The sequence below is a fragment of the Drosophila navojoa genome, chromosome 5 (assembly GCF_054131105.1).
Source record: "Drosophila navojoa isolate 15081-1374.11 chromosome 5, UAZ_NAV_1.0, whole genome shotgun sequence".
Lineage (NCBI taxonomy): Eukaryota > Metazoa > Arthropoda > Insecta > Diptera > Drosophilidae > Drosophila > Drosophila navojoa.
In genome coordinates, this window is record NC_142893.1 from 24055735 (window position 1) to 24080524 (window position 24790).

Consider the following 24790-nt stretch of genomic DNA (forward strand, 5'->3'; position numbering starts at 1 on the left):
TGAAGCTTTTGGCCATTAAATGGCGTTTTTAGTTTTGCATTTTTTTCTTACAGTTTTTTAGTGTGCGATTTGTTTTTGTTTTTTTTTGTTGTAACATTGTTCAATTTGCTTTTAGTTTCGATGTTGCTTTCTATGAATTGTTATAAAATATCAGGTTCCAGCTATGACCAAATTTCGCTATAGCATAGTATATAAGTATATATATATACACGAAGATATACATATATATATATATATATATATATATATATATATATATATATATAAATATATAGGGATTCATATATAGACAGAGTGAGGTGTGTATAGTATGTGCATTTGAATATACAACTAACTGCCACTGCCACATGCATTAGCCATTAGACACTAGCCACTATCATCGTCCCAGCCTCGGCCTCAATCGAAGTTCAGCTTGCGAAATGTGCCGTCCTCGTTGGCAGCAGCGGCAACCAGCGTGGGTCGCGTCTCCTTTTCGCTGGCGGCGCGCAGCTTTTCGTCGACGCCGTATCGCTCATCGTCCTTAAAATAGGGCGTAAAGTTGTTCAGCTGCGACTCATAGAATGCCGTAGCATCATTCAAGGAGCCATTACTGCCGCCCAGCTCCACCGGCAGGTACTCCTTGCCAATGGCCTTATACAGCGACTCCAGATTGGGATGTATGTGCAGCTGAAAGAAGAGAAACATAGACTCGATGAGAGGGGAAGCTAATTACAAACGATGGCTCTTCGCTGGCTACGTACCAGCTCCTTCTGTTTCATCACATTGCGGATTATGGTGAGCACAAACTGTGTTTCTCGCGATGCATTCACGATGTGCGTGGCTACCAGGTTCGTGGGAATGCCATGCTCGAGGAAGGAATTCATGCGTCGGAACAAGCTTGGGTCGAACTGCAGCAACAGCGAATAGGGGATTTTGGTGAAATCAATCACCTCCACAACGCCAGCTATGTTCCAGTTATCATCGGAGTTGAGCTCCATTTCAGCGCGGAAGGCATGGAAGCGAAAGATGTCGGATACACTATGCTTGGAAGTCTCTATGTGTCCCATGCGTGTGAAGTGTATACGTGGGCCACCCGGACCAATGGGATTAGGTAGCGTTGCGAATATGCTGATAAAACGATAATGAAACTTATTCTCTAATTCTCTATCATTTTTTCTCTCTCTCTCTCTCTATCTCTGGATTACGATTTCGATTTTGATTTCGATTTCGACTTCGAATTCGAGACGGACTCACCCAGATCTAGCCAACTCGAACAGTTTATCGTCCACGAAGCGACTCTTGAGCAGGCCACGTTCCTTAGACTTGTAGTTGTAGAAGAAGAGCACACGTTTCTTGGCCTCCTCCAGATCCCAGCGACAGAACCGCAGAAATGCAACCAAGAACTGATCTTCGGTGCGTGCCACCAAATAGCTTTGTTCTTCGATCCACGCGCGCAGAGCCGCAATCAGCTCATCCCGGCTCGCCGGATCCTCGTTTAGCTCAGTGCGCGCCACTTCCGCCAGCTCTGGCACCAGCTCTCGAATCTCAGCCATAGTAGTGTATGATATCTGCAAATTTGTTATCGAAACAAAGCAAATTGACAATGTGTACTGGTGGCCGGGAGGGTGTTGGTGGTGGGACTTGTGTGCTCCGTCTGGGCTGAAACACAACTAATATTTAAGTCGATGGCTGCCTTGTTTTGACCTGGAGCAAACAAGTGTACCCTATGCCAGCAGTAGCAATGGGCGCGATATAGACGTGACCAATGCACAGTGGACCGAAATTCTCTCAGCATTTTCTTATCGATTCATTTCATACTCAAAACAAGTATTATTCGTTCTCGGTAAATTAATATTATTCGTCATACAAATTTATATATATTTAGTAAATACGTAGTCTTGGTCGTTTCTTGAGAACTGAAGGTTCACAAGAAAAATGAGGAGAAAGCAAAGAAACAGTTTTGAATTACGTATATGCCTATATTTCGCATGGCAAATATGAACTTTGGTGCCACTGTGCAGGCACAGTTGAGAGATAAGATAAGCCTGTAGTAGATATAACTGTAGCATGGTTCGATTACCCGCCAGATATCAACAAATACGAACTTTGCTATGCGACTTTTACAGCTGCATTTGTCCCCATCCAAGTTCTCCTCGACTTTCATTCGATACGTCCCATGACTGCAAGATTTTGATGATTAGCTATTAGCAAGCGAGATCTTCTAGCAACAGCTGTAATCTTATCAACAATTAGAAGAGAGGGCAGGGCGACCATCTAGAGTGCTCAGCCACTCGACGTTAGCGGCGGGCATTATCAGAGAGTACCGAATGATTAGCCATAAAATGGCAAGATTAGAGCCAACTGATTAGTGGCCAGAAGGGGAGAATTGCCCAATTTCAGTAGTTGCACAGTTGCCACGACGCACGGTTGAGATCCGTATAGAAGCAGGTTATGGCCGAGATACGTCCAATCAGCGCCGAGTTGCGCCAAGTCGCCGAAACCGAGCTGAACGAGGTGCCATCGCGCTTGCCCGACGACCTGAAAGCTCTGCGGGATTGGCTAGCCAAGCAGCCGCACCTGAAGGCACGCCAGGATGCTCAGTTCTTGGTTGCCTTTCTACGCGGCTGCAAATTCAGCCTGGAGAAGGCCAAGTCCAAGCTGGACTACTTCTACACGCTGAAGACCATGATGCCGGAGGTGTTCGCCAATCGTCAAATGGACGAGAGGAACATTGCGGTGTGTCGTGCAGGGTAATTAATTTTCAATTCCATTTAATGAAGGTTCATTGCCATATACTCCTTTCAGCACATATGTGCGTCTGCCCAAGCCCTTTGGCCCCGGTGGACCGCGCATTCAGTTGACGGACTACTCGAACTTCGAATCGAACGGCTTTAAGTTGATCGATCTGTTCCGGTATCAAACGACGCTGCTGGAGCACCTGGTGCGCGAGGATGACAACGCCGTCATCAGTGGCACCATCGAAATAATCGACATGTCCAAGATGAGTCTCAGCCTGGTTGCCCAAATGGACATTTCGCTCATCAAGAAAATGGGCGTGTTCGCCGATAAGGGAACGCCCATCCGGCTAAAGGGCGTTCACTTGGTCAACTGCCCCAAGGAGGCGGTCACTGTGCTCAATCTGGGCAAAAGTCTCATGCCAGCCAAGCTACAGAATCGAGTAAGTGCACCATTTGAACGATGATTTAATCATTTGTATACCCTGTACATATTGAAAGGAAAGCAGGGTATATATTTGTGAAAATGAGCGAAGGAGGTGGGAGTCGCTTCTCTTTGTCCATCCATCAGTCTGTCTGTCCGTCCGTATACATTTTTTCCATTTCTTAAGTATAGTAGTAGTACTAATTTTCAAAAGAAACATATTTGCAGATATTTACATATAAATGCTAATATCATTCGTAAAATGTGATTCAGCAATTTTATCGGAAACAGAAATTAATATGTACATATATGGATGGGTATATGAATGTGTATACATAAATTATCTACTATGTACATATACATAGGTGTACATAAAAAGTTAAGAGTATCGCCTGGTTTTGAATAGAAAAATTTTAAAGGAAATAATGAAATAATTTTGCTCAATCTCTCCATGCCACATGTACAACTTCAATATGTACTTTAGCTTTGGTTAAATTTTATTTTGTTGACAAACCATTATTCGATAATCCATTATTATCAGGCGCTTATCACAGTTTGTTCAGCTGTTCGGAACCGAAATTTCTTTGATAAGGCATATAGAATCGCAAACCGTTTTTAAATTATGGAGCATAAATATGGCTTTCACAGCTATTTTAACGGGGATTCGATTGTGAATATTTGAAGGGGGTTTCATCTAAGTTCAATACGCTGAATCACCACGCTCGAATTATTTTATGAAATGATTTAACAACGGTCATAAATTAGCAACGGTGAAAATTTCGAGGGGATTTTTTTTATTTGAATGGGAACTTTTGCATATAGATTTTGTGCGAGAATTTATGTATTTATTTATTTATTATGTGTTCTATTCTCCGCTATTTGAATCAGACTTGAAATTTGAATGTATATTAGATAAATACTGTATTTTGTATTTATTCACGTATATTTCTCTTCAGGGTGTAACATATAGACAAATAATTACAATACAATATCATTATTTTGTAGAGCACGACAACAAAATAGTTAGTTTAATTAAGTGCTAATCTCTCCCTGCCTCCTTTACCTATTAAGAGACTAAGCAATTTTAATAGTATAGGGAAGTATTCTGTAATCGGCAACCGTCGACATCTTCTTCTTGTTACTATTTTATGTTTTTCATTTTAATAATCAAATTTACCCTAACGCTGCTATCTATTCATATAATTTTTACATTCTGAGAAAATTTTGATTTAAAATTATTTGACAGTTCCATGTGCACAGGAATATGGAGGAACTCTCTCAGATAATTCCACGCGAATATATGCCAGAGGAGTATGGAGGTAGCAATGGGCGTATTGCTGATATCGTGGCACAGACGGAGCAGGATATGCTCAGCTACAGCAATTACTTGAAGGAGGAGAGCAATTACGGCGTTGACGAACAGCTGCGACCGGGCAAACGTCTAACAGCCGACTCGCTCTTTGGGATTGAGGGCTCCTTCCGCAAACTGGACATCGATTAGACTAGCTCACATTGAACTGAAATTGAAATTAGAGGGGAACTCCCTGAAATTGTCATAATTTTAACTGTAATTAAATGCCAAATTGAAATCTAAAAGCAGTGCTTGAAGCAGTAGTTACTGGAGGCTAGAAAACGAATTGGATTTGCTTGGGGTCGTATATCGTGCTCTATAAATATGGAAACTATAAGAGCATATTTAGAATAGCGAACAAGGAAAAGGCGGCGTTTTCAGTATAAGGTAGAACAGCATTAGAGCATGAATGACAAAGCTTACAGAAAAACTATTGTGAGAAGCGTATTGTTAGAATAATTATAAATATAATTAAGCCCATAAGCCCATAAGCTAAAATAATCTATCTACCACAAAGACCTTCAAAAACAAAACTTTTCTCAAAGTCAAAGCCAATCTATATAATTAAGTTGTAAAATACTGTTTGCTCATTTCTGAAGTCACACAGATCAGATAAACTTTATTCGATTTAGAGTGTAGATCTATTTTAATATATTTATCTATTTGTCAGAGAATTGCATAGAGATGTGAATCTGCAAACAGGTTTCTGGTGAGAAGCGCATAGAGCGATAGTGTCACATTGACAGCTGATCAGAATTGAGTAAGAGCTTTGCTAGAGGTAAACAACGACAACACACATTGTCAAAGCGTCTAATTTGGATGCTTTTAGTGCGCGGTATCAGTGACAAGTGTTAATAGCCTTATCTATTAGTAAGTGAATTAGACAGGATCAATAAAAGTTCATGTTAATTTGCATGTTACAGCCAGCTGTACAAGTCAGTTGCCCGGCAGGAGTCGACAGGCGAAGAACAAAAATGGATGCACATAACTATAGCAGTATTGAAGTGAGTTTTGTATCCAGGCCAATTCCCTATGCCTATTACAATTTGTGCACAATCCATTCCATCAGTTCGACTTTAGTCAATGGGACTTCCCAGCGGAGCGTATTTGGCGGCACAAGGCCATAGAGGAAATCGCTTGGAAAGTTTGCTCCTTCTTGCCACTGATTATATTTGGCTTGTATGCCAACTACGTCTTGATCTATCTTATTGCGACGAACCGTGCGCTCAGATCGCCAACGAATTTGATCATATCCAATATGGCAATGGCGGACCTACTAACCCTGCTGATATGCCCCGTTATGTTCCTGATCAACGACTTCTATCAGAACTTTCAGCTCGGCTGGGTGGGCTGCAAGCTGGAGGGGTTCCTCGTCGTTGTCTTTCTGATCACAGCCGTGCTGAACCTCTCAGTGGTCAGCTACGATCGCCTCACAGCCATTGTTCTGCCCCAGGAAACTCGACTAACGCAGCACGGCGCCAAGATCGTGATCGCCTGCACCTGGTTGACGGGTCTGCTGCTGGCACTACCCCTCGCCATCTACCGGGAGTATCGGGTGCGCATCTGGCGCAACTTCACCGAGCGCTACTGCAAGGAGAACACCAATGTCCTGCCCAAGTACTGGTATGTGCTGATCACGGTGCTGGTCTGGCTGCCGCTGAGCATCATGCTCATCTGCTACACGGCCATATTTATTAAGGTAAGAACTCCAGGATCGAGTCTATGCATATACTGAGATAAATCGAGTCTGTGAGCTAATAGATTATTTAATTAAATTCAATAATTTCGATAGTCAATAGTTTTTCGAATACATCATATAGGCCTTTACCCATTGTAAGTTCAGTAAAGAAACTTGTAACACCTTACCTACTTCCCAGCTGGATCGCTATGAGAAGCGTGTTTTGAGTCGTGAAAATCCACTCACGGTCAGCTATAAACGAAGCGTGGCTAAGACGCTCTTCATAGTGGTTGTGGTGTTTGTGGTACTGCGCCTGCCCTTCACTATTTTTGTGGTGCAGCGCGAGAAGTACTACAAGACGGCGGCGAGCGTGGGCTGCGGCACCCAATACTTCTCGTACTTCTCGCAATACCTGATGTTTGTCAACGCGGCCGTCAACCCGATCGTGTACGGCTTCAACAATGAAAACTTCAGGCGAGCCTATGCGCAAATCGGCTGGGTGAAGCGCCGACGGGCAGCCTCAGCGAACGGCGGACATAATTGTTGTTATTGCGACTTTGTGAAAAACAGAACGGGTGCGGTAGTAAAGGCAGAGCAGAACTTGAATCAGGAGATATCGCAATCAGCTGCTGAGGAAACCAAAAATCTGGAGGAAACTAGTGACAATCTTTCCATTGCCAAAGAGTCTCTAGTGACACGCCTTAATAGCGATGGATTTATTTAAAGTATGCCGGCCTTTCTAACCAGTTATACCACTACTTAAATATTAATTGTTTAAATATTTTTCCAAGAATTCTTTAATAAATACCCCTTATAGACTATGATTCCTGTATAAAGTCAAGCTTAAACCAATTTTTGTTTAAAATACCTTATAGTTTGGCTAGTAACAAACAAGTCAATCACTACAGGCTCCATAGAACACTTCAAGTGCTACGAACAGTAATAGTATTCGCCCCTACACTTTGTAAACTTCTAGCTTGGCTAGTTGGGTTTACATGGATAGGCGTTTGGACATCTAAACGAGAATTTCATAAAACCAATGTACCATTCTTACTTAATTTTACCTTTCACTTGCAGGTATGTGTAATTAAATTTACTTTAAAAAATTTGTCTCTATTATTTTGTCACTTTCGTTAGATGTTTCCATGCGTCAATGCCGCTCATTCTCACTTCATCTTTGTCTCTTTTAAATCTCATTTATTGCTTTTATCCTCGCGTCTCCTATTACAAGTTTCTCTATGTGTTCTGCAACTCTTCCTTTCTCCCTCTTTACACTCACTCTCTCCATGTCTGGCGCTCATTCAGCCCCAAACTATTCAACATGATCCATTTAAATCATTCTCAAATTAGAATGCAGATCTTCTGCAGCTCTGTAATAAAGGGTCTGCCCCTATGCATTGTAATGGAGCGCTGCAATTGACCTTCGAATATGAATTAAGCTCTCACGCTCTTCCTCTTTCGAGTGATCTCTATTGCGCTCATTCAGTGCTTCTCACACTCATTGAGCACCAGCGAGAGCTTTGCCAACGGTTCTAAAAGCTCAAGGTCTTCAGTTGAGCATAAGTTTCGCTTGGCGAAACACGTGTTTATTTTTGTCTAATTAAATGTGCCGCTTAGTTTTATTATTATTCCACTGGCTGTTGTGGAAGCATGGGCACGCCTTCGAGGTGCTCTTCGGGGAGAGCTATCCTGGATATCGCATCGGCTCAGACCTGGACGCAGAGTCGCAGCGGCTGCACAAACGCGACATGCAACAGTTTTATGACAAAGGTTAATCCCTTTAGAAAATATAAACAACAGAATTTATTTACAGTATTTGCAGTTGAATTTTGATCCATTCGAGAAGCTTAGGCTAAACCAAACAACTCAGATTTCATGTAGCCCGTGCCATGATCCTCAAGAAACCTAATGAACTGGCCCATGTTAATGACGCCCTCCTCGCCGACAGCGGCTGACGAATTGAACAGTTGCTCAGTGAATTGCTCGAAGCGGCGCTTGCGGCACGGCTCGGTGCGCACCAGGCTAATCTTCTGCCAGCGCAGGGCCTTGATACTGCGCCAATATTCCTGCACGTTTTCCGGCTCGCCCTCCACGCAGATGATGCCCGGCTTGCCGGGTCTGCTGAATCCGGTGAGCTGCAGCTGCCGTGCCTGACGCATGAGCTCCTGCCGCTTGGCGCTCGACTTGATATGATGCGAGTATATCCAAAGCCGTTCTAGCTGCATGCCTTTTGGATCCTTTGATTCCTCCGATGGCGGGGACTCCAGTTCGCTGGACGTGCAGCTCATCAGGGCTTCAATCTGTTCTTGCAACCAGCTGAGCAGCTGAAATATGTAGGGCTCCTCTGCCTGGCGCTGTTCCAGCAAATATTTATCAATCTGCAGCTTCAAGTGCTGCTCCTTGATCTTGCCTAGCAGCGGGGTGTGCACACTAATCCTGGCCAGCTCCAGCTGCGGGTACAAATGCGGCAACTCGATGCGCACGTCCACGCACTGCTTGGCAGTCACAGGCAGCCGGATGATGTACTCCAAGTGGGACCGCAACGACGTCTCTGACTCCGACTGCAAAAACTCGCTGAAGTCAGCAACGACCCCAGCATCGAGCAACTGCAGCTCACCCGCCGCACAGTAAATGGAACTCAGCAGATCTAACTCCTCCAGCTGCTGGCCAATGCAGCGACGATAGGCCTGCAAATCCATGGCCAAAGGCTAACGGAAATTGAGAGAGAGTTGTTTGATTTAGTCTCGGCCTCAGCTTAGCTCTTGCTGCAAACTTTATCAAAGCTGTCTGGAAATACTGGCGTTTAATCAAATAGATATTTTAGACGACTGGTATAAATAATAAGCTTGACTACGGCACATAGAGAAGCGTCGAACAACTCTAAGGTCGAAAGGCACAAAATACTTAAAGCTCAACTCAATTCATTAATGCGATTTCATATATAGTAATTTAAACATATTATATATCTTAGATTCATATATATGTAGATATAAATTAAAGTATATAGACATATAGTTAAAAGCGACTTTGAACAATTTAAAAATTTAAAACTGCGTCTATATATTCTTATATAGTTAATATAAAATAAATAATACTTGCATATTAATTTAGATACGGGGCTTTATAATATATAAGGACAAATCTCTATAGTGTTGCTGCACTTTTCAAAGGGCCATTAAGTCAATTTAAATTTCAGTTCAGAAAGAGTCTATTTAAAGAATGTAAGACCAGTACGCATTCACGACCAAAACGCAGCTCCAGATCACTTCAAATTATAGATTATTCTTATTTTGTCACGCCCACAATTGTTAATATATTTCTGTATTTTTATTTTTTCAAAACAATTCCGGTTTTTAAATTAAAAGCTACTTTCTGAGTTTTCAACGTAAGAATACATTCCAAATGTTAGGCATAGAATATCAATATATATCAGAACTTATGCAAAACATTTTAAGGACCCCAAGTGAACGTCCTAATATAATATTTGCGCCCAGGCTTATAGAACCTTTAGTTGGTGACTGACAGATCATTTTCGGATTGTAGTTATAACTAAGAGTCTACCGATTTAACTGATTTTCCATGTCAGGGCAATATTCTGTATTTCTGCTGACAATCTTCCTGCTTATATTATATTTTAAAAATCCTTTCTTCGCAAATGTAACTATCAACCTTTTTCCATCTACCTATCTTAAAATATATTCATTATCAATTTACTCTTTTCCATCTATTAACTATATGTTATCTACCTATCAATCTCCCCATACACCCATACATGTTTTCATGTTCTGCTATCATCTATCTATCTTATTTTCAGTCAATACAATTTTCACCTCTTATCTATTTCGCAATGTTTAACTCTCTCTCTCTCCCCCTCTTTCTCTATCATTCTGTCAGCTGGCTATAGTTTCAACGGCCTTGAGCGAGTCGCCTCTGTGCCGGTGCCGTTTCCCCTGGACATTTGCATGCTGCAGCTGCCCAGCGTTAAGTATGCCACAGCACTGCACAAGGATGCAGCAGGTGTGCGCCAATTCGCTGTGTACGTGTGGCGGGCGGCGGAGCAGGACTATGAGCTGATGCTGCAGCAGCCGGCGCCCAAAGCTGTGGCACTGGACTGCCTGGCATATGCGGGTCTGGGCTATGTAGCCCTCAGCTATAACCACAGTGAGCCCGTGATGCAGGCGCGCGATGGTTCGCCCATCTACGAGCTATCGCCGGAGCGAGTCATGCGCACGGTGCAGTACTTTGCCGGAGTGCACTTGCGAGGTATGTACCTGAGGATTAGCAGCCAGGAGCTGACGCTGCTGCAGGCCTACGAGGGGGGCGGCACGAAGAGGCAGCCGAGCTGTCCCTACTTTAAGTGGACGAGTGGCACATTCCAGCGCCTGGGCGCCATCCCCTGCAGCAACGCGCGTCGCCTGGAGGCCTTTGGCATTGACTACGCGGACTATGTGGCGGTGGCTAACTATGCTAGTCCAGATGGCCGCACCTCAACCCACTCGGAGATCTACAAATATGAGCCAGCAACGCGTCGCTTTCAGCTCTTCCAACGCCTGCGCACCAATGGAGCAGTCGATGTGAAGTACTTCAGTCTGCCCGTGAATGAAGTGAGCCGCCGACATTTCCTTATAATGGGCAATACGGTGGGTGACGCAGGAGCAGTAGGCAGCGCTGGTGAAGCAGACACGGTGATCTATGTCTTTGATAAAGGAGAATTCGTGCCCTATCAGCGACTGAGTTTCTATGGGCTAGAACGATTTTTGCCCGTGACGGTGAGTGAACTAAGCTCGACGAGCCAAAGCATAAGATCTGGGTCAATAATACATATATCATATTAAATGTAAATACATATGCATCAAATCGTTGTCATATCAAATAGAAAAAAGCGAGGTTGACCATTATATATACATATATATAATATCAGATGAAAGTGGAAATTGAATAATATAAGTGTATAGTCTCAGAGTAAAGTGTGGTTGCAGAGTCAAATACACATATTATATTAAATAGAATAATATAGTGTCAGAACTACTATTAACACACACACATAAATATAATCTCTCCATCTCGTGAATTGAAATGTCTCACGTACAGCACTCAGTTTCGGAAAAGTTTCTGTTATTTGTGGCCTGCAGCAAGCAGGATGTGAAAATTTACAATCTCAACGACTGGAAATTCGAGGAATCAACTGTGCAGTTCACCGAAGGCGCCTTCAGCAGGGGCGTGGCACGCATGCGCAGCTACGAGGAGAACGAGCAGAGCTTCATAGGTGGGTTTTGGACAAGTTTATTTTAAAGACAGTTTTTATGCGATGCACCTCTACATTCAACAGTTATTGCCAACGAGAATATGGCTGCCAATGAGACAAACATATTCCAGCCGCTCTATAAACAGGACGAACACGCCAATGTCCTGCGGCAGCAAATCATCGAATGGGCGCGCGAGCAAACAAAGCGAATCGATGCAGTCAGTCTGGAGCAACTATTACTGGCTTTAAAGGTGAGAGCGAGGCTCTGATACTGCATTCACTGGGGCACTCTAATCAATTTAACTCAACTTGCAGCTTAAAGTCAGCGAACGGGAAAAGCATCCGCGAAAAATTCACATTAAACGCGTGAAGACCAAGTCGGTGAGTAACATAATGTGCACATATGCTTAAATAGTATAGTATATAATAAGTATATCCATATCAAATTCATTATAGATATGTGTTATTTACCAGCGCAAATTACTTAAATAAGATTAGCACGACTAAAGATGACGAAATACACAAGTGTTTTATGAAAACAATTAAAAGCGTTGAGGTCGGGTGCCACCAATTGCACAATACTCATTCAAGGTACTTGAGTAAAGCACCGTCAATATACCCTGAACCCATTGAAAATGGGAAAAGTAACAGGCAGAAGGAATCATCGCAGACCCCATAAAATATATATATTCTTGATCAGGACGACAAGCTGAGTCGATATAGCCCTGTCCGTCTGTCCGTCTTTATCTTATTTTTCGATAAATAATCCGATAACTTTTTATCGAGAATAATCGAATAATGGATTTTGTTTTCTCACCTCATTTGAACACTACTAGACCTGGAAACTTAATATTTACTGTGAATACAAACATTTTGTAATTTACAGATTTTTGATACCACGCCCCCTTTGTCTTCAATTTGTAAAAAACGAATTTCAAATACTAGAGACTTGTGTTTTGGAATGTACACACATTTTGACCATATGATTACGCTCTGAAAATTTTATTAAGATTGTGTGTCTACAAAAAAGTTATTCAACAATTAAATTCTCATAATATTGCCCACACTGCAGCGCAGCCCAAGCGCAGTCGCTGCTTACTGGGTGCATATGTATGTATGTGTGCGTGCATAAAAGAAGTGCAGAATGATAAGAATATCAGCTTGGAGGGTTCAGGGTATCTCCTAGTCGAGCAATCTCGACGGGAGCCTTTTTACTTGTTTTATTTTATTTTTATTTATTTTTTTTTTTTAATAATAACGAGCCAGTAAAACATAATTGTATAAAACATATAAAATTAAAATTAGTACACTATTGAATAAATGTTGTCTATGTATAAACTTACGGAGAGATAACATGCTTTTATAATGGGCGAAATATCTTCATGATCATCATATTATACTTATATAAGAGTAGTGATCGAATTATATTATATTGTATAATTCCTCTTATTGCCTTTCAGTTTGTCGATGTGCAACAGAAACTGACTGCAAACTACTGGGATGCTCTGCGTTATGCAAAGCGTGCCTTGGACGTTATCGAATTGGATGCAGCTCGGGCTCAGCATCATCCCGTCAAGCGGGATGGAGTGCAGCAGCCGAAGGAGCAGCACGAGTTCGATGAGATAACAGTGGGTACGCTGGTTGTGCACGAGGCATTGCAGGCGGAGCGGATTAATGGGGTGGACAGACAGAAACCCATCTACGAGTCGGTCAGCGCAGGTAATGTGTATGTGAGCGAGGAATACAAGGAGGCGGCCATGGATCTACCAACGCCTGCATTGGAGCAATTGACGTTGCAGGAGCTGCTGCTGTCGGGTGAACTGAATGGCCACGACTGGACCCAGCTGCTGGATCAAACGCTGAAGCGACGCGGCAACGAGCTCCAATTCATCAAGGCAGCCGTCGACATCAGCAACCTGAAGGCCGAAGCAGTCAGAGTCAACAGCAATGAGATCAACGAGCGCCCACTCGGCCAGCTGGTGTCCATCGATGCTGGTGACTACGTCGTGCAGCAGGACATACAATTCGCACAGCCTATCGAGGTGAATCGGCTAAGCATCAACCAACGGCTCAATCACATACACGTAGATCGGCAGCGCTTCGACGTGCTGCTCCACGAGGCGAACCACACCCAGGTGGTTGAGGGCACCAAGCGATTCGAGAATATTCGTGTGCTGGAGCCGATTACTATTTCAGTGAGTGCCCTCGATCGTCAATATTGGAAAGTTGATCTTTGCAGTCCTTAGTCTCTTCTATAGGGTCAGCTACTGGGCGCCGAGCTGAGTGCTATGTCGCCAATGAAGGTTTCGGATCAGTCGCTCGAACTGCAGGGCGACTATGTGATCGATGGTGATGTCACAATTGGACAACTTCTGCAAATGCAGGACCTGCGCGATGCATCCTCACAGAGATCGGCAGTTGGAATACTGCAGCAGGCACTGCACCTGGATCAACCCTTAGAGAATGTGAACCTGCGCTTTGAGCAGCCGCTGAACGCCAATGATACGCAGGTGAGCTTCATCAATGCCCAGGACGTGCAGGAGCTGGTACAGCTGAATGTGGACCAGGTGCAGGTGATTGAGGGCGCCAAGCGGCTGCCCCAGAGCCTTACCATACGCAACGGCTTTGGCGAGGTCAATCTGGTCAACGGCTTCAATGTGGAGCAGCTACCGCAGAAGCTGCTGTTGAAGAGCAGCAACCAAAGCTTCAAGCATCCAATGCAGCTGGCCGGCTTGGACGCGCCCCACTTAAATGCCACTAAGCTGCTGCTGAATGGAATGGAGTTGCCTGCATATATGCAATACGGCGAGGAGCAACGCTCCAATAGCAGTTTGTATGTGGATCGGCTGCAGGTGGAGCATCTCAGGGTCGAACAGCTGCACATGCATGGCCAGATCTTTGGCCACACTCTCGAGGAGCTCTACAAGCAGGGCGCTCAGCGCCCGCACAGCTGGCAGCTGCCAGAACACTTCAATGGTACGATCGAGGCACGCAACGTGTGGCTCAAGGGGCACATAAACAATGCCGCCGTGGCAGAGGTGGAACAGCAGCTTCAGCAACTGGCGGGCAATATCAAATACGTAGGCGATTTCACCTTCCGCCATGCGGTCAACGTGAGCGGTCTCACCTTTGGAGATACTCTAAACGGTATATCCGCCCAAAGATTCGGCCACTGTTGGCTAGAGAGCAGCGGACCGCAGCTGTTCACAGCCCCGCAAGCATTTGCGTCTCTGGCCAGCGATAAGGATGTGCAGTTGAAGGGGCGCCTCAACAACTACACGCTGGAGCAACTGATCAAAGGAAGCTACAGGTTGAATGGCACGGAACACTTGCCCTCAGTAAAATTTCGTAAGTAGACAATCATTGCTGATACTTTGGATCATGATTGGGTATGGATCGGTTCGAAATTGTATATCCATCAATATTTGATATAATCATAAAATTAGTATCGTTAATTCTTTGAAAAAGGGCTCAGACATGGACGTGTACTTGAGACATATTATTTTATCAAAAATATCTTGAGTAATATTTGAGTTAGACATGAATTTATGTTCACAATATTCATTATGAATTGAGTCTCGATTTGCATTGCATAATCGTGAAATGAGTCCCGAGAACATTAAAGCTTTTTATAAACCATATTGCATAGTCCATATTAAGCTAATTATATATTTAGAAGGTTGAGCAGAGTACAACTGTACTGTACTATATATACTATACTATACTATACTAATTTATAAATGGCTTATTAAAAGCAGACTGACAATTCACAATTTCATGGAACATCACTTAAAATAATGCACAAACTGTCAACGTACTTAGCTTGACCAATATCAATTAAGCTCATGTGCCTCAAGTGCCAGTAAAAGTCAGCTAAACAAGTTATTTTCGTTGAACAAAACTAAGGTGATAAACATACGTCGACTTTTAGAACACAGTTAATAGCCAAAATGTCAAAGCGATAAAATTCATTAGTCAATTACGAAAGTGGACCGCTTTATGAGCTAACCATCAGCAGATAACATTCTTCTCTTACCCAGAAAGTTGTAGTCTTATTCCGAGTTTATTGAACTGTAATATGTCTGCATTGATTAATATTTACTTAGTAAAAGAATGATTTAAACTCTCATATTTCTTATGACTCAAGCTTAAAGCTTTATCTTGCTTCTTTTTTGTAAATGAATACTATCCGCTAATATTACCGTCTGCAATCAGCACGAGTCTAATAAGAAAGCAAACACTGCAAAGCTCTTCTTACTTATTCCGTGTAAAGCTTAAAGCTTTAGGAGCCATTCAACTTTCAATACAATTTAATTCTGCAGCAGGTATTAGTCAAATTGGAAATCAAATAGCTGCATTGATCATAAATCCAATAAGCAAATGCCATTTCAATGTAATGCAATTTTGCAGTGAATCCGATTGTGCTGCAGCAGTCGCTGAGTGTGGGGCGTGTGAATGGATTGCGCGTGCCAGAGGATATGCTGTATGCGCAAGGTGGCGGCATGCTGCAGGCGCCATTCAAGGTCAAAGGTCATGTGGTGATTTTATCCCCGCAGCAGGTCTGCAATGTAAACAGCCTAAATGACTACCAGCTAGAAGCACTCAAGCATTATCTGGGAGGCGGGGCAACGGTCGAGCTGGACACGTTGCACGTGGAGCAGGCAGAGTTTGCAGTGCCCCCGATCTATGAGAAACTGAACGGACATCAGTTGCAGCAACTGCTCGACGAGCTTTGGCTAGACAACGAGTTTGTGGAACTGCAAGCTGTGAAGCTGGCCAATGCCAGCTTTAACGGGCTGCTGGAGTTTGAGGTGAGTCGCTGTACAAATTTGGCATGCATAAATGGTTGTGAAACACTAACTGTATTGCAATAGGGCACACTAAACGGTTTGGATGTGGAGCATATCAAACGCAATTACTTTAGCCGTACGCGCAGTCAGCGTCCAAATGTGCCGTTTAATTTCGAACATGACGTCACTTTTGCAGAAACGCTGACCGTCAAGCAAGTACAGCTACGTGTCAAAGATGGCGCACTTGTTGAGGGCATTGGGTAAGTGATTGTTAAAGGCTTTAACTGTAATTGGCATCGAATTCCACTTGCATTTGTTTACGCGCTTAACGCGGTTTGACATGCACTCTGCACATATACACACGTACAAATGTTCCCTCCCCGTCAACTATCACACACATACAAGGTACAATCAGCTGTGCGCGCTTCTGTTTGCAGGTGAAATTTCTGTACACGTTGCAATCGCCCACAAAGTACAGACACTACGACTACCTTAGGTACAATCTAGGTTTTACCTTGTGTTTTGTTGGAGTTAATAGTAAATTAAATGCACTTTCTACGGGCAGGCAGCACTTTTCAATCTCTCAACACTACGCACCAAGAAAAACAATAAACTGATACTTCCAGGGATGCCACACAAAAGATGGCACTTACTAGAAATATCGAGCTATCGATAATCACATTGATTTGTACAAGACCTGTGTGGCCGTATTTAAAACTGGCCGCTTAATATTTTCGGTTAAATTTTAAAAAATAATTGTATTTTGTATTATAGCAATGTTCCATTAAATTTCGAGGATTTCGTGGAAAATTCATTAAAAACCTCTGGCCCACACACCATTACAACACAATGGCGTCTGCCTGCAGCTCTAGTTGGCGGAGATATAAATAATGTGCGTATTAATCAATTAAATTTCGTCGACGACGTTCTACGCAAGGATAATCCGGGCGTCACTGTAATAGATGCATCCAAAAGAGCACAGATTGCAACAATTAAACGCCTCTTTGCCACGCCCAGCAGCACAGTAGCTAACGTTCCGATTGCGAAATGGATCAACAATACGGTTTACACCTATGGTAATCACACCATTGCCGGCACCACGGTTATGGAAACCCTGAATCTCTACAACGACCTGCGAGTTGTGGGTCCAGTGAATGGCGTTCACTGGCAAGCGGATCAATTGCTTCTCTGTGATCGGGAGCAGTATATACGCGGCTCGCTGCTGGTGAAGAATGCGTTGCCGGAACAACAGCGCATCCTGAGTAGCAACATCGAAGAACTCTGGGTGGATAACATCAATGGACTGAATGTGAACGAACTGCTGGTGAACAAGGCGCACAATCGTCCCAATTTGCATGTAGCCAGCCAGCTGATATTCACTCAGCCGCTGAGCGTCGCCAACTATGAGCTGGGGGATGTGCTAGATGGAAACAATAAATGGAAACGTGGAGTAGAGGCTGTGAACAACTGGCACCAGTTAAATGAACAAGTGGCTGCAGTGCAGCAACGCCTCACAGGTAAGCTATTGACATATGTATGTGCCTATCATATATCATTTATGATATATTCCACCCTACAGCTCCTTCTTTTGTGCTGGAAGGCTTCGCTTTGCTACAACAGCTACCGCTCAATGCAAGCCGTCTGGAGCTGCTGCAGGAGCCGAGCAGCAACACGGAAGTGCTGGCCATTTGGCATAGGTACCAAGATATGGAACAATTAAATGCCTATGCTTGGCAGTCGGAGGAGCAGAAATTCATGTACAATGCAAGTAAGTCGGCTATATGCGTCTTTATTTATCATATAATTTAATTTATGAAATGGTTGACGAACTTATCAACTAAATTTTTTGAATGAATTTCGACTGGATGGGGTGAACGGAGGGGCATAATGGATGACTGACATTATCTAGGTCTATGCAAAGCGAAATACAGTTCATAAAATCACTAAAATGTATATATGAATATAAATACAATACCATAGTAAAAATATAGTATAAACTATATACATACATATATAGTATATAGTTAAATATTTATACTAATGAACAATTTTAAATACTTTGCATAAACTTAGCCTAATTTACACGAGTTCAGAGTTAAATATTATTAGCGTTAGCCCTAGAGCATACAGAGATATATTCTATACCAAGTTGTTATGTTTACACGAGTCAGAGAGCACTGGCCTACTATATAATTTCAAATATATAATAATAAAATGCAATGAAAATCAATAATTTTCAAATAATTTATAAATAAATTAAATATCAAGGTATTCGACATCATACAGATTATAAAATAATATTTCTCTTCGATTTGGGTATTTGTTAAAAAATCGAAATTCTAAACAAATTAAATATCATCTGCCAGTTCTATATCACAGAAATCATTAAATATATTCCTGTTTTTAGCTGTCGTATAGTTAGTAAATTTGAGGAGCTGCCCAAATGGTAATAGTGCCTCAGACACGTGTAAACTAGAACTCGTGTAAACGCCACTAAATAAAATCGTAAGTCGAATTATCTGTTGCGCGAACAGTTCTCTACTTGACTACTTCTAAGGGGGGAGGGGATGGCTCCTTCTGCGAATCTCGTCTGTTGCCGGTTACTGCTCTAGCTCGTCGCTTTGTACGTCCACGATGGCTCGGAGAATGCCCAGCTCAAGTTTGGCGGCGGCGCGCTGTGAGATTCGATTCATCACATTTGCCACGTAGAGGCCAAGGGCTTCGTGGCGCGTCGAGTTGCACAGATTCTTGAAGAATGTCGGCGGCAGCGAATTGTCGAAATTTCCTAAGTTTATAATCTCAGCAGTATTGTGGGAGCTGGCATTCACTTTGCCCGAATCAAAGATAATTTCATTGAGCTCCTCCAGATGTGGCGAATAGCCGTTGGTGCTGGCCACCGATGTGGACGCCATGGTAGCCGCCGTCGAGGAATTAGCCGCCCCACCACTAACAAGATTCCCATTGATCTGCTGTGAGGCAGGTATGGTTATAATGTTAATGCCTGGAGGTGGTGACTGATTGCTCTCGCGGTCCTTCTTTACCTGCAGTAGTTGAGCGGTAGTTGTGTGAACCACATTCGACGTCACACTCGTTGGAGTCGTGGGCTCGGCCGAAGCTGTTGCTGTTGCTGTGGCTGCTGCTGCCGCTACCCCTCCTCCTCCTCCGGACGTATGGGTGCTCTTGGGGCTAGTCTGATTCCTTTGTAGCTTCTTTTGCACCGGCGTATTGGAGCATTCGTCCGAAAGCTTGCGTTTCATTGAATCGGGCAGTTGAATTGTGGTGCGTACAGAAGGCATTGATTTATTGCTGTTCAACTGCGACTGCTGTGTGGCTGCTCCGGACGCCGCCTTGTTTCCAGCTGCGGAGGCGCTGCTCGGCGTTTTTTTCAAAGTTATCCCCTTCTTTTGAAGTGCGGCGGCTGCCACGGAAACCGCATTGGATTGTGAGTTGGAGCGCTGCGGATTGTTGGCCATTGTATTGAGCAGTTTCTTCTCCTCAAATGCTGGACGCGGCGTATCCACGTTTGGTTTGGCATACGGCTTAACGTCCTTTTCTGGAGTGCCACCGCCAGTGCTACTCGATTTCGTCGGACTGTCGCCATCTAAGCTGGCCGAGCCTGTGGAATTGGTGGCCTGACCAAATTGTCGTGGAGTCGCATTGGAGGACCCTTCATCATCTTCCTCCTGCTCCTGCACCTCCAACATTTCATATTCCTCCACTTCCTCCATGGGCAATTGTTCACTACGCAATGTTAAGCAAATAGTTAGTTTATGATTATTTAAGCTCAATTATTTTGCCCACTCACTCTTCCGTCTTGATCTTCGGCTCCTGATGGATTTTCTGCATTAGTCCATATAATTTCCATCCAGAGTTACCTTTTAGTTTCTCCTGTTCATATTTCTTTTGCAGAACTATAAAAATAGAGCGCGACTCGTGCACAGTGAGCTTGTTGAGGCGCCCAATTCGTGCCCAGGCATCGTCCTGCTCCTGTTTGGTGGCACTCGTATTATTCGGATGCAGTGCCTTTTCCTTGGCAATGTCGGCCAGAATTTTGTCCAGCTGTATAGCCATTTTAGTCAGCGACTTGCGGCTTGCGTTTTGCGTGTTTTTATTAATCTTGACGGCGTTTTTTATGACCACTTTTTCACTTAATGTTTGGCCCTGCCGCTCTTTCTTAGAGTTTGCGCTCTTTTCGCTTCGTTTTGCAACTTCGCTTTTTCACGTATGCGGCGCGGCGTCTGCTGTGACGCTGATTTGGCGGAAAAATAATCGAATGGGTCTAGCCACGTTCAGACAACAACAACAAGATGGCTAACCAAACATAACATCTGTCAGACAAATACGTGTACAGTATTCCAAATAAGTTATATATATTCACTTTTTTCGCAGTTTATCATTTAATTATTTACTCTCGAGTAAATAAGTGTCAGTCTCAGTCGGTATATTAAGATATGCTGTTGTTGGCTACATATCATACTGTCTGAACGTGTATGTGCTCCAACACATTCAAAAATGAATGCAAAAATAGAAGCGCATTTTGCAACACTCGCAAACTAACAAAACGATTAAAATCAAGCAAATAATGACTGATTTCAAAAATTAAAAAACTGAATTCGATTTTTTACCATTATAGAAATAATTTTTATATTTTCATAAAATTGCAATTAAATTTTGATTTTATTAGCGAGTACTGTTTCAATTTTACATTATACTAATTGAAGGTATGCGTTCAATAATTAACCAATTTTATTCATTTTACAATGTGTTTTAGCATCATATATCATCATATAAGATTTGATTTTATCCTCCCATATTTTACGCAATGTACATATGTATGCATTTCCTGTTAAATTCAATATGAAGCCTTGCGCGGGTGTGATTGGCATAATTTTGAAAGGCGAACGAAAAGATTCTACATCGTTTTGCAACACTTTCAAAGACTGTTCCTTGCTTCTTCGTTCCATATTAAAATGCATTTATTTTCATTTTGTATATTTGATTGGTAGAATCAGCTTTACAATGTTTTTTTCAGTGTCACAACTTCAATGTCCACCATAGACGGCATGCACTTAACTGTCTTCACTGTCGTTGCTTCAGCCGGGCTGCTGACGACAAAGGGGAACTCGGGCATGCCGTAGCAGGCAGCTGCGTAGTGTCCCAGTCGGTTTACCGCAATGACTGCGCCCGCAAAGTCCTTGTAATGCTTTACGATTCGCTTGACAGCTTCGACGGCTGCCTCGCCGGGTGTTTTTCCAGCCCGCATCGCCTCCACGGCCACGAATGTGGGCAGAAAGCGCATCATGATGTCGCCATCGCCCGTAGCCACAGCTGCACCCACTTCATTGTCCGCATAGCTGCCAGCACCGGCAATGGGTGAATCGCCTACTCGACCGGGAATTTTGTTGCGGGCTCCGTTGGTGGAGGTGCCTGTGTGTATTTGGTTATTGGCATCGATGGCCACCATGCCGATGGTATCATGATGCTGCTGGCCAATCTTGTACTCGGTGCGAGCACGATCCTCTTTCCAGCGAGTCAGGGGCGTTGCCTTGGGCGCGTAAGGACCACACGAGATCTTCGGATCCGGATTGACCCGCTGCCAGAAATTTGGTTGGCAATTCTCTGCTTTCCATTGCTGCCACATGGCTCGGGACTCGGGCGTTACAAGCGAATCAGTGCGGAATCCCATGGCCACGGCGAAATTCGTCGCTCCTTGTCCCACCAACATGGTATGAGTTGTGCGCTCCAGCACGTATCTCGCCACACGAATGGCATCCCTGACGCCTATCAAACCAGCCACAGCTCCTACATCCATGGTCGCCCCATCCATGACCATGGCGTCTAGGGTGGTTTCGCCCAGTTCATCCGGCGACCCGCCGTAGCCGACTGTTCCGTCACACTGGATCTGCTCGCACTTGGTGCAGCCCTCGACGACTGCGTTCCGTGTCTGCCGCAGCCCTCCCTCCGACTGCTTGAGTATGCGCCACGCCAACGCATTGGCCTCTGGGAATTTCCATGTGTTTATCACCATAGGCAGCGTTAGATTCGATCCATTCGCTGCGTTGCTCTGAGGCTGTTCTGTAGTTGTAGTAGTTGGTGCAGCAGTAGGCGTAGCCTCCGTGCTAACATCTTGAAATTGTGTCGACTTGGGGATGGGACTCTCTGTGGCGCTGGCGCTGCTGCTGCTGCTGGCCTCTGTGCTCTCCACCTTTGTTGACTGGCCTAGCGTGGCTAGCGCTGCACAGCAAAGTAGCCAACAAGAAATCCTCAGCATTTTCTCAATGAGTATTTACTTTGTTTCTATTTTATTAGAGTTCTCAGCAGGCAGTTCGATGAATGTAAGTCCAGTTGTGAGTCCGCGGCTTTTAAAGAGTCCCAGAACAAATCTAAACCACTTTTTTCGCCTTATCAGTTTCGTTGTGCTTTTGCGTTTTAGTTAAATGTCGAATGGGGGATATTAGACTAGTCGACAATTCGCCATGCTGAGCTTATTTGATGATCTTCAGTATATTCAGCCTATAATTGAATTATCTTTAATTTTACTTTTGTTTTCTCATCATCATCTAAATTTTAAAGCAAACCTTTCGAAAACTTGTTTTACAAAAATTAAAGATTAATTTATTCAATATATATTTACATAACTGCACCGATTATTTATACTTCCCCGATTTCATTTACTTTTCAATTCGCAATGATTTAAATCAATTTTGTTGTCATTATTATTCAATTATAAATATGGTTCTTATTTCAATATAGGATTCAATTACTATTTTTTATTCTTTTTTCTGTTTTTATATAAGTTAATTTCTTATAAAATATTGATCTAAGTTTGCAGGGTATTCCTTCGTCGTCCACATTGCTTATACTTTCGTCATATGTACATACATATGTATATATGTTTACGCGTCTGTTTTGTGTTTTGTTTTTACAGGCCTGGCGCAGCTATTGCAACCCGATGAGAAATTTGCCAATGCTCACAACGATCGCTTTTCAACTGTCAAGAGCAACGCCCTGTTCCTAAGCCCCTTGCGTCTGCATTTCCAAGACTGTTTAGCAGTGCAAAGAAACCAGCTTTCAGCACTCGAAATCTATTGTGCAGCCAATGATAGCATTGACGGCACTATCGTCCGGCAAGCCACGATTCCAACTGGGCAAGTGAAACAGCTGATAGATCCAACCGCGGACAGTAATGCCTACGTACTGGCCCTGCTTGTCGCCAACTCTGTGGAGTTTTGGCAGTGGACCTCGGGTGGCAACTACATGCTGCAGCAGCGACTGTCCCTGATGCAGGCCGAGCAAATGGCGCTGGCGACGCACGAGAATCGTAGCTTCCTGGCCGTGCTGACTGCAGCCCCAGCAGTCGCCATTTACATATACAGGCGAGTAGCTTTCAAGTTTATGTGATGCAACTAATACTAATCTACGTTCCCATATGTGTATGTATAGTAAGGACAGTAATGCGCTGGACTACCAGCTAGCACAAATCTTTGACTTGGAGGAGTCTGGGCCACCGCGTCAGCTACTTCTCATGCATCTGCAAAAGTCCAAGGATCTGTTGCTCTGTTTAAGCAATGCTTCGCCCACACAAACGCTGCGAATTTACCAGCATCAAGGCGTGGCAGGCTTTCAGCAGCTTCTAGGCGAGAGCACGCTGCCTGCAGCAAACTCGCTGCAACGTTTGGAATTAGCGGATAAACAGATTTTGGCTTTATCCAATAGCGAGGGCATCTACTTAGTTGGGCCACAGTTTATAAGGCTCTAGTCTCATGCCAGATTAATTATTTTGTATGTATTAATGTTATATATGTAAGTGTATAAATGTACATATGTATGTATATTGTTTGCCCCCTGTTTCCTATGTGTATTTATATGATATAAGAAATCTAAATTGTTAATATATTAACTACCTCAATATACTAACTACCGTTATTTCAAATATGTTGGTTTGAATCTTTCGCAAAAATATACAAGCGACAGAATATACAATCGATACAGCTAGATATATGTATGTATGTATGTGTATGTATGTGGCTAGCTTTACTATAGTTAGTCAGCTTTTTACGCGCTCAGTTTGTACATGGATAGAGAGCGTAGTTAACAAATTCATTGTGGTGTTAAAAAGCATAAAAATAATTACTCCATGTTAAAACCAAGTTAAGTGAGTATTAAGAAAAAACCAATGAAACCAATATTTAATGTTCGTATATGCAGCATTGGACTATTCAGATTAAGACCCAAAAGGGTTAAATAAAATATTCCCCAAGTACATATAGTATTGGTAGTTCTACATTCTACGAACACATTGAAGGCACCTGCCACACTTAACATATTGTAATTCAAACCGAAGCAGACAGGTTGGCCTACAATTGTAATGCTTTAAACAATTATTTGCAGAGCGGGTGAAATCATATACTAGCCCTCAAGAATGTACTAAAATTCTGTTTCGATAAATCACACCAATTTATTACTTTGCGATTTTTAGGTTTTTGGTGGTAAAAAGAAATATTCTGTTGATGAAACCCTTTGTTTGTTTCTACATTGGCGCTACGGAAATAAAGACCTTTTAGCAGAGGTACTAAAGGATGTTAACA

The 24790-nt window shown here is 43.2% G+C and overlaps 7 protein-coding genes across 7 annotated transcripts; 3 read left to right on the forward strand and 4 right to left on the reverse strand.

Moving 5' to 3' along the window:
* On the reverse strand, positions 1-16851 carry LOC108653244 (alpha-tocopherol transfer protein-like). The gene is made up of 4 exons (XM_089260965.1): positions 16717-16851; positions 1234-1547; positions 741-1107; positions 1-666 (listed from the first exon to the last, which is right to left on the reverse strand). Exons 2-4 carry the CDS (start codon positions 1530-1532, stop codon positions 397-399), a joined length of 936 nt encoding a protein of 311 aa, XP_089117091.1. The 5' UTR covers positions 1533-1547; positions 16717-16851; the 3' UTR covers positions 1-396.
* On the forward strand, positions 1546-4734 carry LOC108653245 (alpha-tocopherol transfer protein-like). Its single transcript, XM_018103605.3, has 3 exons — positions 1546-2729; positions 2785-3157; positions 4385-4734. Exons 1-3 carry the CDS (start codon positions 2431-2433, stop codon positions 4637-4639), a joined length of 927 nt encoding a protein of 308 aa, XP_017959094.1. The 5' UTR covers positions 1546-2430; the 3' UTR covers positions 4640-4734.
* LOC108652896 (galanin receptor type 1) lies at positions 5233-6971 on the forward strand. The gene is made up of 3 exons (XM_030386320.2): positions 5233-5493; positions 5559-6188; positions 6367-6971. Exons 1-3 carry the CDS (start codon positions 5392-5394, stop codon positions 6889-6891), a joined length of 1257 nt encoding a protein of 418 aa, XP_030242180.2. The 5' UTR covers positions 5233-5391; the 3' UTR covers positions 6892-6971.
* Positions 7661-24467, forward strand: clos (closca). Its single transcript, XM_089260962.1, has 13 exons — positions 7661-7937; positions 10062-10936; positions 11259-11433; positions 11497-11663; positions 11728-11793; positions 12873-13607; positions 13671-14760; positions 15823-16223; positions 16287-16462; positions 16977-17719; positions 17782-17970; positions 23131-23578; positions 23646-24467. The coding sequence occupies exons 1-13, from the start codon at positions 7772-7774 to the stop codon at positions 23959-23961; spliced, it is 5547 nt and encodes a 1848-aa protein (XP_089117088.1). The 5' UTR covers positions 7661-7771; the 3' UTR covers positions 23962-24467.
* Positions 7943-16842, reverse strand: LOC108653246 (RWD domain-containing protein 2A). Its single transcript, XM_089260966.1, has 2 exons — positions 16717-16842; positions 7943-8875 (listed from the first exon to the last, which is right to left on the reverse strand). The coding sequence occupies exon 2, from the start codon at positions 8864-8866 to the stop codon at positions 8015-8017; it is 852 nt and encodes a 283-aa protein (XP_089117092.1). The 5' UTR covers positions 8867-8875; positions 16717-16842; the 3' UTR covers positions 7943-8014.
* On the reverse strand, positions 18311-20469 carry Map60 (Microtubule-associated protein 60). Its single transcript, XM_018103587.3, has 2 exons — positions 20008-20469; positions 18311-19943 (listed from the first exon to the last, which is right to left on the reverse strand). The coding sequence occupies exons 1-2, from the start codon at positions 20271-20273 to the stop codon at positions 18803-18805; spliced, it is 1407 nt and encodes a 468-aa protein (XP_017959076.1). The 5' UTR covers positions 20274-20469; the 3' UTR covers positions 18311-18802.
* Positions 21189-22632, reverse strand: LOC108653234 (putative N(4)-(beta-N-acetylglucosaminyl)-L-asparaginase GA14866). The gene has a single exon (XM_018103591.3). It carries the CDS (start codon positions 22471-22473, stop codon positions 21217-21219), a length of 1257 nt encoding a protein of 418 aa, XP_017959080.1. The 5' UTR covers positions 22474-22632; the 3' UTR covers positions 21189-21216.
* Positions 24468-24790: the final 323 nt, after the last annotated feature.